The 14,935-nt window shown below is 43.2% G+C and overlaps 1 protein-coding gene across 2 annotated transcripts in view; it reads right to left on the bottom strand.

Moving 5' to 3' along the window:
* CPNE8 (copine 8) overlaps window positions 1-14,935 on the bottom strand; it is a 174,181-nt gene that overhangs the window by 38,307 nt on the left and 120,939 nt on the right. For both annotated transcript variants that reach the window (XM_058655967.1, XM_058655966.1), the window contains exons 8-10: window positions 9,103-9,206; window positions 7,432-7,536; window positions 6,223-6,264 (exon numbers count right to left, since the gene is read on the bottom strand). In XM_058655967.1, the coding sequence (XP_058511950.1) occupies window positions 6,223-6,264; window positions 7,432-7,536; window positions 9,103-9,206 (251 nt within the window). The remainder of the gene's footprint in view (window positions 1-6,222; window positions 6,265-7,431; window positions 7,537-9,102; window positions 9,207-14,935) is intronic.

The raw sequence follows: 14,935 nt of genomic DNA on the forward strand, positions 1-14,935 counted from the left end.
GGGGAAATAAATCAAGAGATATTTACAGGAAACTGATCATTACCAGAGCGAGTATTTGGCTCTAGAAAAGCTTGGGAGAATTGATGCATTGCCGGAGAGCTACGCCTCCCTCGGCGTGGGGCATCAGAGCTTTCACACTACCACCGGGACACGTGCTCCTGCGAGGGGCCCTAGGCGCAAACCTGCCCGTCCTCCCGGACAGCGGTCATTCCCCCGTGGCCCAGGAAGCCCTTCACGCTCCACCTCCTGCCTCTCGGCCACCGCCACCAGAGCCCGTCTCTCCCACTCTCTTGTGTAACGCAGCAAGGAGCTACAACATGGCAGTCAAAGCAGCCAGCTCAGCGGCGACAGTAAGAAGTCACAGACCTCAGGGAAGGGGCAGTACATGGGAAAGAGGCAAACACAGGCTGACCAACATTCCCAAACGGCAACAAAACACAGGGAGAAGGATGATGGGAATTCAGCTGAAGATGGAAAGCTCTCGTCCACTACTGGTGGCATTTAAACCGGATTTGACCAGCAAACCAACAGGCAAAAAGGAACCCAGCCAGGCTTTCCGTCGAGGTAAACAGACGGGGATGGAAGGAGACCCGCACAGCCGGAACTGGCTGCAGCACCACTCCAAATCTCTTCTGCAAACACCTGTTAGCAAACAACTATGAAATGCCTACATAATATTCGTAGTAATCCTACTCAAAGTGAGAAAAAAATCGTTTTACCTATGAAATACACCTCAAGTAATTCAAAATGATTCAAAGTAGGCAGGATACCAAGAAAACCAAAAACCACCTAAAAACACTAAACACTGAGATAAACTCGAGAAGGTGAAGGTGTTAATTTCCTGTGAGACTAAAGACTTACAAACTACACTGGAAAAAAATCATGACATTGCTAGTAGGTGACAGAAAAGAAAAATGTGTCACAGGATAGTAGGTGGATGATACATTTACTCACTGGCACTTGGGAATGGCTCCAAGGAGCATTCATGGGATAAAATCAAGAGATGGGGCTTCCCTATGGATACAGGTCTAGGTTAACTGCAGGCGAACAGCTTGAGCACAATGTAGACATATGATACAAACACACAGGGTTACAAATGCTCTGCCCACAGCAGCCTGAACCACGAGAGTACAGCATCCCAAAGTGAAAAACGCCTTAAACACATTCATCCACAGTATCTTAAAAGGAAACACTCCCGAGCAGGATGGCATCTTTGTGGCATGTCAGATTCATGGGGCTGTTGAGCTTGGTTATTGCAAACATCGCTATTGGAGCAAATGCACCCTTGGAAGAGTGGCAAGCTTGCTATCCCTGTTCAGCCGACTTCCCAGGCTGGGACCTCATGACTGACAGCTCACAGCATCCCCATTTCATCAAATCCTTATTTTCTTGTAGACCGTGATCTACTTGGTAGCTCATTCACAATCAGCCCCACATCAGAACCCCGTGGACTTGATGCAGAGCTGTCCTGTGCATGCTCCCTGAATTGCAAGCCACACTTCAATTTTAGCTGAAGCAGCTCCACATGACTGTAGCTTCCCCCGGATGCCACAGCTGATTGCTTGGTGAGCCAAAGTTAGCTCCTAAACATTCTAGCTTTCAGTTTTTAAATTGAGGTTTAAATATTCTTCTTTTGCAAAATCCTTAAAGAAATGGTGGGAGTTAAGGGAATGATTTCAGTAATCTGGCTTCACTTCTTGAAAATGAACCACTTACAGGCTCTGGGCTGTGGCATACTAGCCTAAGTCTCTGCCTATGGCACTGGGTGCTGGCCCAAGTCTCAGCTGCCCCACTTCCCACCCAACTCCCTGCTATGGCCTGGGAAAGCAGCAAAGGATGGCCCAAGTCCTTGGGCCTCTGCACTCACATAGAAGACCCAGAAGAAGCTTCTGGCTCCTAGCTTCAGACGGCCTCAGCTCTGGCCTTTGTCGCCATCTGGGGGGAGGACCCGTGGATAGATCTCTGTCTCTCCTTGCAATAAATCTTCCTTCCCCCCCCAAAAATAAGTATTTTTTTAATGAACTGTTTTAAACATGTGATTCAGGCCAGGGTTGAGACTGCTCCCTGCACTTCCAGGCCTGCCAATGTGCTCCTGTTACCAGCACAGCTTTCTAGTCTCCATTAGCTCAGGGCACATCATATGACCTCAATAACATCAGTACATTTTTGTGTTTCAGAGTCATGTTTCTGAATTATTTTAAGCTGATGAATTAGCTAAAAAACCCTGCCAAAATCCTTCAAAATACCTTATTTACTTATTTTATTTTCACTTTATTTGAAAGGCACAGAACAGCAACCAGAGAGAAACATGGGGAGACTTCCATCCACAGAGTCACTCAGCCCCCAGAGCTGGTGTCGAGCCAGGGCCAAGCCAGGAGCCTAGAACTCAACCAGAAAGCTTCATTACTAGGTGGTAAGCACCCAAAGGCTGCAGCCGTCTACCTGCTGTCTCCCAGGGTGTGCAACTGCAGAAGGCTTCCACAGGAAGGGGACCCGAGAAGCAAACTCAGGCATCCAAGCATCTTCTTAACCCGTGCATCTGACAGCTTACCCAGAATTCTAACAAGAGCGCACATCACTCCCTGAAGTTACCAGCCTGTGACTATCCGGATAAAAACACCCTCAAGCACCTGAGCTAGTCAATGTGATAACAGACTCCCATACTGGCTTACGATGGTTAAATCCACAAACCACATCATACAGACATCTAACTTGTTTCCTAGGTTTTGTAGGGTATATCCTAAACTATTATAAAATGTAGATACAATGTTTCATCTGATATAAACGTACTTATTTCAGAGACTTCATCAGAGTTTAGGTGGCATGTTTCAGTAGGATAGTCACCAGTCACAACTTCTATGAGGTAATGAAATCTTAAAATTCAGGTGAGCTGTAACCTAAAATACATACTAGATTTCAAGGACTTGGTATGTATGAAAAAATGTGAAGTTTCTCCTCAATAATGTTTGTATTGTTTCTGTATTAAACTGACAGTATTCTGTAAATATAGGATTAAATATATTAACATTAATTTAACTGGTGTATATTGCCTTTAACCATGCTAGTACAGATTGTCCAAAAAGTAAAAAATAAGATCCACTAAGAAATATTTTCTAAGAATCAAAAGTTCTGAATCTACATTCACAGTAAAAATGAGATAATTACAAGATTTATGATAAGTGTTCAAAAAAAAAAAAAAAAACACTAGAACCAATCTACAGGAAGCAATCTCTACTGACCACGACAAGGTGACCTGAAATACACTGAATGTCCCACCATGACCATCCTGATACACAAACAGGAACCTAAATTAGAAAATTATGTCGACCAAATACAAACACATATGGAAAGTTTGTCACCGTGCTTTGCATTACATACAACCAGAGACTGGATGCCAACATGTAGAACTACCTTAATGGTACCTATTATTATTTGTTTTTTTTATAAAATAAATACCTGGATTACATAAAATTTTTATGCACTTTTCCATTAGTAGAGACCAAAGTACTTTTAAAATTATATATAAATATATAATTTAATTGAAACGGTTATCAAAAATTAGTTATTAATCAAATTTTGCTTTTTATATGTCACAAACAAACTGATCAATGTGTTAACACTGAGAATGGCAATCATGGTACACATGAATTACACAGCACCAAATATTTTCTATTAAAATATAGATCTACTGCTTGCATTAAAGTTCTCCTTAATATTAGCCCACTTATAAAGTCAAATGCTATTCCTCTAATTACTCTGCTAATGGTACTGCTCAAGGAATGTTGAAATCTGCCCTGAGTGTAAATTTCCCCATGCCAACCTCATGCCATTTATTCCCATGGTCCATCTCCTCAAATTCCTCTCCAGCATGCTGTTAGTGACAGCAAACAGAGCAAAAACATAAAAACACAAGAGCAAGGCACTCCTCCCTGCAAAAAAAGAAAGGCTGAAATCCACGGGCAAAATGAGCTTCTAAAGCTAAGCATCTATTTTTCTTTGCTTATACATCTGGTATCTTTAAAGGAAATCATTGCTTTTTATTATATAACATTTTCCCAATCTAGGGGTACAATCCTTCATTTGTGTTTGGTAAATAATTTACCTTCTTTCTCTGTCTTTTTTCTTCCTCTCTCAACTCCAGCTCTCAGGCCCTAAATCTAAGCCGTCTCGCTTGCACATTTTCCTGCACTTTTCCTATTTCCTATCTCCCCACCTCATGTCTGTGAAGCAACAGCAGCTCCCACAGAACGCATTCTCTGTTGTGCTACAGAATGTACAGCTTCAAGTCACAAAGCACTGAAACTATCTGACCGGTGTCTTGAAGGGACTTTGCAGTCTTCACAGATCATCAGTGACCACAGTATCACAGACCAACAACTGCACTTGTTAACAGATCGTGACGGAGGTCAGTGCAAGAAGTGCCAATCATAACACGTTAGAAACAGAATGAGACAGGAAGGCGATGGTGGGAGCTGTCGTGACTCCGCGGTATGACCTTAGGCAAATGATGTGTTTGCCTCGATTTCTGCACCTACAAAATGGAAGTGCTAAAATCTCTATCACCTATTTAAGCATTAAATTAGGACTAACATGAAAAACTACAATCATCAAATCATACCCTGGACAGTGATGCTCAAAATGTCCAAATTACAAGATAATCAACTTTCAAGATGCTGTGGCTCCTCAAAGCCACAGAAACTCTTTCACCTCCGAAGTCGGCAGGAAGCGTTAGCAGAGTCACAGGAAAAGCCACTCAAAGCAAAAGCCACTGTAGGTGATTTCTGCAAATGCAGAACTGATTGTGCATGGACGCTGATGAAAGCTGTCTTCACTCTTCTTCACTCTGAGTGGTCAAACTGGAACCATTTCCCCAACTGCGTAGGAGGATCAGAGAAAGACCATCCGCCTCCGCCCATTCTCGGTTAAAACCGAAGCAGGGTCCACCACCCAGGGCACATCCTTTACTCAGAATGGCAGTATTGCCTTTCCCATTTATTCTGAGCAGCAAAACTCATTTTCTCAGTGAATCACATTTAATGTGATTACGTTGCAATGCAACGTAAGTTCCTACAGAAAAACACAAGGGAGATTTCTGATGAGACTGCTTCCGAAGGCATGTAGAATTCTTACATAAACGAAATACAAAGATCTGTGCCATGACATGACATGGAGGTAGCTGGAATTCTTTCCCTTATCACTGCCAAACAGGACAAACTGGGGCTCACTCCTGGGAAAGGAGAATGACCGAGGGCTCCATATGCTTGCATGTGGCTGTTTAACTAGGCATCTTCCTAGCCCTGCAGCAGAAGCCAGGGGTGGGGAATGCCCAGCTGCTCAGGGATGTGGGCAGTCCATCCCTTGGGCGTGGCAGCTGGCTCGCATGGCACACACCACCAAAGGCCATGCTCAGATCTTGAGCTGTCACCTGGTACCTCGGCTGCATCTACCAGCAGATGGTGGGCTGGATTCAGAGCATGCGCCAAGTGGGAAGCTCCAAGTTCCCCCCTTTTCTAGTCGTCTCTGCCCTTCAACGTCTGCACATTCAGTCCTCCGGAAACCACCTGGCAAGGCAGCCGTGCTAGACAAAACGGACGCTGAGGCCTCAGAGTCCTATCATCGAACAGGTCCTCAACCAGTCCCTCCCAAGACAGCAGCAGCACAGAGAAAATGCTTACAAATGAACCTGGGAAAGTTCCCTCTCGCGAGGTCTAAACATCCACCAGGATATGCCAAGGAAGACTGATTGCAGAGCCCCCAGCAACTATTTGGTTTGGCAATCACCAAGCATCACCCTGGAGTTTTGTTCCCTGTCTGGGGGCGTGAACACCTGTTGTGTTGGGGGTGCGCCCGCTGCTCAGGTATGTTTCCTTGAATAGAACCACGTGAAGTAATATCACACTGCAGAGTCACTGGAGAAGCAGAAACGGAGACTCACTACGCCACGAACGCAGGCACACGTGGTCTAAGAACTGCCACGCAATGAGAAGCTCTCAGCTCCAGGGTGACATGTTACTATAAACCAACACGACCTCAACTGCAATCTCCAACTGAGAAAACTAAAAGGCACCTGCTCTTAAAATGTCACCTACACATTTCCATTACATTTTAAAAACAAGATGAAATATGCAATCTAAATACTGATATAAAAATGTGGTCATTTTCATATATCCAATTTTTAATGTAGTTTTAAGAGCAATAACAGAACAAAACCAAATGACTTACCTCCCATCTCGATCCCAGTCATACACTTCCACCTTGATTGTTCTGTCCAAGGGAAAAGCACACACTTATTACGATGAAAATATGAGAACTGAAACAAATTACTTGTTAGACTTTCTTAAACGTTTGCAAAGTGATCTGAAATTGATTTTGCTAATTTTATTACTGTAATTTTTACCTGAGGCAGGTTTGTTAACACCTACTTTGATTTGATAAAGGGCGTAGGGAAAGTATATAAAGCAAACTGGCACACCGTCTACACCGCAGGACATCCCTACCTTGGAAAAGTATTTCTCAAACTCAGTGGTGAGCAGCCTCACTCAGACGTCTCAGTACTGCGTCACTTCCCCGGGGTTCCCAGCTCAGTGGGACTGTGTTGGGCCTGAGAATCTGAATTCATATCTACCACCACATTACACTGATGTTATTACATGGAAAACATGTGGTGAGAACAAACAACTAATTAACGAATGAAATTAGTCAAGCAGAATGAGCCTCAAAGCTACTTTCATTATATCCTGACAACCATTCTTTGAATCGCTGTTTTCTTGCAATTTCTTTGTAAGTAACCAGATGACCACAACAACCTGGGGATGGGGCTTTGATGTTTCTCTCAGGATGTGCAGGATTTTCTACCGTAACTCTACAGTTGAATTTCATATAAAAAGGAGAAATCAATCCTGAGGTTAGGAAAAGTGCAGGTTCACTGTGGAAGCTCCATGGAAGGACCTCCCGAACTCCCTGTCCCGCCCCACAGATCCCTGCTCTCCTGTAATGGTTTGTTTCTTCACCAGGCAGCCAGGCTCAGAGGAGCTACATCAAGCCACGCTCTGCAGTCACCCAGAGCTGGGCACGGTCTAGCTACATTCTGGTACCCCCTGGGTACACCCCTGGGCGTGTGCGTGTTCTGTTCTCACAAGTCTGGACCACAAGCAAGCCTTCTGAGAAACAACACCCAGACTAATTCTCTGTCTAGTCTTACCACTCGGCACGATTTGTTTTCAGAAAATCAGTTTTTCCAACTTTCAACTAGGCAAATCATCATTTTCCCCCAAATCATGAATCTTAAAAAGGCTACCAAAAAATTTCTGAACACATAATCCATGCTTTTACAAATAAACATTTACAAAGGTTAAAAAAACACTTTCATGTTTCCTTGAAATCTTAGCTGGTTAGTCCCAGTACGCGGAGCCAAGCGGTCACGCACGTCACCTGTCACAGTCGCCGTTGCACAACGCTCTCACGGAAATCTTGAAGGCCTGCCACACAGGGTTCAGCGTGTTCTTCACAACTTCTGTTTTGTGACAAATTGTAAAGCTGCACAACAAGGTTTCCCGTTACCTTTATGCTTCACTTACACCTTTTTGCCATTCCATCCTTCCCTTTTGTGCAAAGAAATGTATGTAGCAAGCCATCCACTCCTACCATTTCGCTTAAGAAGGCATAAATTCAAAACTTTGAAGAAAAAAGAAAACTTGAAAATAGCTTAAGCAGAAAGCTTAGCCAGTGGAAAAAAATGGTTTCTTTTCATTATTATTATTCATTAATTACATTGTATTACGTGACACAGTTTCATAGGCACTGGGATTCCCCCCACCCCTGTCCACACCCTCCCCCCATGGTGGATTCCTCCACCTTGTTACATAACCACAGCTCAAGCTCAGTTGAGATTCCCTCACTGCAAGCCTATACCAAACACAGACTCCAGCATCTTACTGTCCAGCCTAGTTCAACGGCTTCTTAGGGAGACCCTTCCAACATACCATCACTAAAAATTTACATCATTATGGAATTAATTGACATAGTGATGAGTAACCAACATGTTAAAAATAAATGCCAATTATGAGCTTAAATGTCCAGCACCAAAACAGAACATCATATCCAATATTTTGATAACGCACCAAAAATATCCAACAGTTATGAGTAGCTATAGTAACTGAAATCCCATCATAAACTCCATCCCAAGCTTCCCAGTATATTCACTTTCAGTAGAAAACCCCCTATTTTCACATAATATTCTACACATGTGTTTGGTAACAACATATTGCATAATTTGATTTATACATCAGTTTAACAGTAATGATAAATTTTTCCACACTATTTCTTTCATTTTTAACCTCCAAATAACATTTTCTCTTTACTGAATATTGGATTATGCATTAAGGCAGACAGAAAACACAGCAAACACAAGGTAGTACCCATAGCTAATGCTTGCCTTCTTACAGCTCAGAAAAAATGAACAAATACTACTTAATCCTCTTGATAGCACTGGACATAACTGATTGTTTCATTTTACATATGAGCACATTGACTCTCACAAAGGTCAAAAACTCGTCCTTGGTCTCAACACAGGACCTACTATCACCGATACTGATACGCTGTACTCTGACTCAAGGAAACAGCAGGCAAGTACACTTCACAGTAAACCACAATGCTACACGACCACGGGCCTCAAGCCCCAAGCTGATACCAAAGCTATCCAACTTACCTGCATTGTGACGAAATGTTAACTAAGTTTTAGCTTCAGCATATCACAGGAGAAAAACAAAAGTGTAGCATAAACACACTCCACAATCCATTTCCTTGTGTAAGAAAAACTTGAAATGAAAGACCTGTTTCAGCACTTCAGTTTGTTCAAAGTTCTTCCATAGAATAAATGCAAGTTCATAATTTTATGAAAAGTGAAGTGAAAGTGTTTCTATAGAGCTGAGAATCATTCATCGTAAGCATCAAACACAAAATGCTTATAAAGTTACGTATCATAATTGAGACGCGTATATCACCTTTGTGAAATACGTTAACACTTTATTCAATTTAACAGTTTAATGAGTTTCTTTAAGAAAAAATGATATACAAATATCATCAAAACAACAGCTAACCTACCTGCCATCTTCATTACTCCGGTAAAAAACAAGGAAAGGATCCGATTTCCCGAAGAAGTCCTTCTTGTCCAATTTGTTGGCACAGAATTGCATCAGCACAGCATCCTACAACCAAAGGAACGAAAGAGCTCAAAACTGAAGCTATAAATAAACCAGAAACCATCGATCTCAAGTAAGACTTGACAAGAAAACCGATTTTCCATTTTATTTTTTTTTAAAGATTTATTCATTGTATTACAGCCAGATATACACAGAGGAGGAGAGACAGAGAGGAAGATCTTCCGTCTGATGATTCACTCCCCAAGTGAGCCACAACGGGCCAGTTCTGCGCCGATCCGAAGCCGGGAACCTGGAACCTCTTCCGGGTCTCCCATGCGGGGGCAGGGTCCCAATGCACTGGGCCGTCATCAACTGCTTTCCCAGGCCACAAGCAGGGAGCTGGATGGGAAGTGGAGCTGCCGGGATTAGAACCGGCGCCCATACGGGATCCCGGGGCTTTCAAGGCGAGGACTTTAGCCACTAGGCCATGCTGCCGGGCCCGATTTTCCATTTTAATGCAAATCTCCAAGAGTGAGAGAGTTCCCAGCAACATCAAATTGTTTTTGAAAGGACTGAGCAAGCTTCAATATTTTACTGGAGATTTTTGTTCTAGTCAGAAAACTACTTGTCAAAAACCTTCAATGTTTTCCAGCTAAAAAGTGATTCTAAGTTTCATGACTCTTGGGACTTAGTGTCAGAGAATTTATTCCTGATTTCATTCATCTGCATTTTTTAGAATGTTATTTTTTAAAATTGTTTTAAGCACCCGCCACGGAGAGAGCGTGGATTAGATACCGAGATGTCCACGAAGAGCCTTTCCACAAGCACAGAAAACCCTGCAGCAGGAGAAAGCAGGCCTGGACTCAATGCTGTTTTACAGCAAAATAAGCGGATATTCCATTTAAATTAAAACATTTTTCATTATAAAACCAACAGTTTCCAAAAAGTTCAAAGGAACAATTCTAAGAACACAGTAAACCCAACCTTTCCTTCCTTCCTCACACTGTACCCCCTTTTAACTTTTGAGGTAATATTTTTACTTTTCTTTATAATCACAGGCTTGATGTTCCATTCAATAAAGGGATCCACAGTTTAAAAAAAATTATTTTCGGGCCCGGCGGTGTGGCCTAGTGGCTAAAGTCCTCGCCCTGAATGTCCCAGGATCCCATATGGGCGCCCGTTCTAATCCCGGCAGCTCCACTTCCCATCCAGCTCCCTGCTTGTGGCCTGGGAAAGCAGTCAAGGACGGCCCAATGCCTTGGGACACTGCACCCGCGTGGGAGACCCGGAAGAGGTTCCAGGTTCCCGGCTTCGGATTGGCGCACCGGCCCGTTGCGGCTCACTTGGGGAGTGAATCATCGGACGGAAGATCTTCCTCTCTGTCTCTCCTCCTCTCTGTATATCCGGCTTTCCAACAATAATAAATCTTTAAAAAAAAAAAGAAAAGAAAATTATTTTCATTTTACTCGAAAGGCAGAGATGGGGCCGGGTCTCCCACCTGCTGGCTGACTCGCCTGCAGCAGCTAGAACTGTGCCCACCCCAGCCAGGAACTCGGAACTCAGTTTGATCCCCCTTTGGGCGACAGGGACCTAGATGCCTGAGCCTTCAATGCTGACTGACAGCTTCTACAGGATTAGGAAGCAGTGTGGCCAGGAAGCGAACCTGAGTTTGTTGGCTCCCACGCAGTGATGTAACTGCTACAGCATGCCTCTTTACTCACTCTTCACTCAGACTTCCTGAAGCACCCCGAAAGTTTATCATCTACCTGTGAGAGCCACCTGTTACTTATACCAAGTGCACCAAAATGTATCACTAACTACATTTAAAAATAATTTGTGCAGGATATTGGGAATCAAGCAAAGCACAGCACGTTTTTTTGTTGTGGTTGTTTTGTAAAACAAGTACCTATCTGTGTTCGTTATCAGGCCAAACCAATCATTTGTATCAATTTATATAATCAAACACTTATGATCTATATGATAGAAATGTAAACCATCTTGAGCATCATAACTGAAACAAGCAAAATATTACTCAATCTGATGGGATTAGCATTGCTTTAAAGCAGAAAACTGTAGTTACATAAAAAATGAACAGCAATCTTTTGGGGATTTCTTTGTGTGTGTGTGTTTTTTTTTTTTTTTAACTGAGAAAAGACATTGAAAACTTTGCAGTGGGCTGGCAATGGAATTCAGGCAGCATCAACAGGACACAGACCAGAACGGTATCTGGTGAAGAGGTAACAGTGCCTTAAGAAAATAACAGTAAAACCTTTCTTAGTTGCCAACTTTGTTCTGTAGAGTATAGCAAGACATACTGAGCCTCCACTCAGAATTACCCGTTTTCTTTAGTGATTCCTAAGGACTATACAAAAGATGATGTCATCTCTCTCTTATTCATACTTTCATTCACATTCAAAAGTCAAGTCGGGATCTGGGAGTGAGTGAACTCAGTAGAAAGATTTCTACCCTCAGAAGATCATGGTCATAGATTTGCTAAAGTATTGGGATAGAAATATGTGCCTCTCTTGTTTAACATACAGCCCTGAGCACGTCTCAGAGTGACATTTACAACAGCAGAGGTAAGAGACAAAGGGACACCTTTAGAACCCCAAGCCTCTCTCAGTCAGGATCACTTCCTTTAGAGTTCGAAAGACGCTGGAGCTTCAAACTTTCCTTCCAAGAAACCTTTATGGCTGACCACTCAGAAAACCGAGGAGTCAACTGAGCAGCGAGGATGCAGTGTCTGGACAGACGCTCTTTCATCGCTACACACATTAAGACGACCTCGGTGGAGACTGACGGGCCAGGAATGATCTCGATGCAGACGTCTTCCCAATATAGCCTTGCAAAACACCCAGATCAATAAGCACCCCAATAAACCAAACACTCATAATAGATCCATGGAGTGCGCATACTCTAAACTGATTATAAACAAAATTACAGGGGGTTATTATGATTAAAGTATGTATTGCCACATGATCATTGGTTAACTTATTAGCAAATCTCAGTTTTTCAAATTATATTCCTTAAGGCTTGTAAAATGAGTAATTGATTCAAAATAAACATTGCTCCCGGTGCAGCAAATTGCATAACCTTGGAAAAAATATGCTTTGAATTACCCAGGTTAATAAATTAGCAGGGATTCCATCTGTCTCAAGCTCAAAGAAAATCTAATTATGGAAGGGAAATAAGCATTTATACATATTTTAGAAATAGGTCAGCATCATTACAACTTTTTGCCTTCTGCTCTTATGTTTCATGCTACCTGGCAGATTTTTTTTTTAATCCAACAGATTTTTAAGGGCTGTCTTTTTTTTAAAAACAGGTGCACTGTGCTAAAAACAAAAGCACAACACAACACAACACAAAGGCGGGGTAGAGGGGGCTTGGTACTCAAGAAATCCACCTGGGTGTTTCCAAGACTCTTCCAATAAACTCAACTCCAAGCACCCAAACCCTTCTGCCATGGTCCCACTGAACAGTCAGCTTCGACATCCACCCAGGGACCTGGGACAGGCAATTTCCATTCCTCCCAGTCCGCCATCTTTTGCCAGTCCCTCACTGAGCTGCACCACTCAACTTCAACCCGGTCTCTGCAGTCCTCACTCTGGCCCCAGGCCACCTGCATCCCTTACCTGGACATGTGTAATTCCTCCTGACTATCCTCCACTCAACAGGTTCCTCAAACAGGTAAGAAATGATGTCACTCACAATACAAAATGCCTCAGGCCTTCCCTTGGACTGTGTATGACACTGAGGGCTCGGGCAGCGCTTTCCACCTCCACCCAGCAAGGCTTCTCTGCGCATCCTTCATGGCAAACCCCGGACCATTGCACACAGATACATTTTTCCCACTGTAGGACCCTTCTATTCACGTAGGTCTCAGCTTAAGTGCCATCTCTTCGAAGAGAACCACAGAAACCCACTTCCCAACAAGTCAGATCCCCTCTGTACTCTCCTCGTCTATACGGATCTCACAGCACAAATGCTACCTGCGCTCAGCTGCTGACTGAGTTGTTAACTACAAGCACCAGAGCTGTGGGGCTCTTCCCTCAACACTATGTCCCAAGCACCCATTCCAGAGACAATGTAATCAACCGTTTAATCCAAGACACGATGTGCAGATAGTCACAACCTGCTTTCAAAACACCAGGTGAAGATACATTCCTGAAGCAATTTGTGGATTACAATGCTTTTTACTTGGCACTTAATGAGGTATAAAAGTTCCAGTGTTTTTTTTTTAAATTAGATAATATTAAGCTGAAATCATTAGGACTATCACACACAAAAAAGAAACATTTGTATAAACGCATGAGTTACACATCTCTCAAACACACTGCCCTTTTCTCTGTAGTTTCCATCTGAGTATTACAGATGCCAGCATTCTAGCATTCAACACAGAAGCTGAGCTTATTGATATTAACCTTGGCGAGTATTTCTTAAATATGACACCAAAGCAGAGGCCGCCAAGCCAAAGACACACAACGGGAGCTACACCAAACCAAAAAGCTTCTGCATGGGAAATGAAAGAGCCAATCGAAAAGGTGACATACACAACAGGCAAGGTCAGCTGCAAACCAGCAAACCAAACCCCTGGCAAACAGCTACCTCCAAAACACACAAAGAATTACTACAACTCAACCAGTCACCAGCGTAATGTAAAAATGAACTATAGCAGCGATGATCACGGAGCATATGCTACTCTTCGGGATAATAGAAAATTTTAAATGTTCATCATGAATATTTAATCTTTGAGGAGGCTGATATATCTTTCCTGAACATATATTACACCATGTAAAATGCTTCTTGCTATCACATTGATCCCCATTAACACTTATACTTAAGTCAAAAGTGTTTTACAAAAAAGTGAAGAATGAGCTAAGAAACTGAACTGACACTCGCCCAAAGTAGACAAAGAAATGGCCAACAGGTATGTTTGGAAATGCCCCAGATACTGTAGAAGAGAGGTCATGGGTACATGCAGGGGAGAGGCCATGGATCCATGTAGGGGAGAAGCCGGAGGTTTGTGTAGGGGAGAGGCCTAGGTGTATGTATTTTTGGGAGCTCCGTATCAGTGATCATTATAGAAATGCAAATCCACTTACAATGATGTTTCAGCTCACATCTGTCTAAGGGCTGTTCTCAAAGCACACACACTAAGGTAACAGATGTTGGTGAGAATGGCAGGAAAAGAAAATCCTTCTGAAATCTAACTGGGAAATCCAAACAGCATAATTTCTCATGGAAAACAATACAGTCTGCAAATATTTGAAAACAGAGTTGCCATGTAATCCAGAACTGCTGAGTTAGCCCCATGTCCAAGGCACTCCAACCAGCACCTGCAGTGCGGAAGCCAGGCTCAGAGGTGGGGAGGAGGAGAGCCCCAAGGTCTCTGTCAATGTGTGGAAAGCAGCACAGCAGGGGAGCGTCCTCCAGAGCTTCCACACAGCACAGCACCTGCAGCTCGGCACACTACAAGAAGGAAGGGCGGCTTCTAGGAGCGGCTTCTAGGAGTGACACACAGGTTCCTCATGCTCATGGCAAAGGTGATGGTGACAGCTGGTGCCCATCAGCTGGGTACAGCTCTTTCTGTCAGTCACGCTTCCCGTCAAGTACTCCAGGGAACCCCCAAAGTAGAAATGCAAGCTCCGTGAACGGAACCTCATTCGGCTCACCAGAGAAGCCGGACTCGAGACCAGGCATTCCAAGCCCAAGTCTACACCCGCTGTAAGAACAATGAAGAAGGCACATGTGCATGGCGCTCAGGGCGAGAAAAATGATTTCATTCAAACTCT

The sequence above is a fragment of the Ochotona princeps genome, chromosome 27 (genome assembly GCF_030435755.1).
Source record: "Ochotona princeps isolate mOchPri1 chromosome 27, mOchPri1.hap1, whole genome shotgun sequence".
In the NCBI taxonomy this organism is placed as follows: domain Eukaryota; kingdom Metazoa; phylum Chordata; class Mammalia; order Lagomorpha; family Ochotonidae; genus Ochotona; species Ochotona princeps.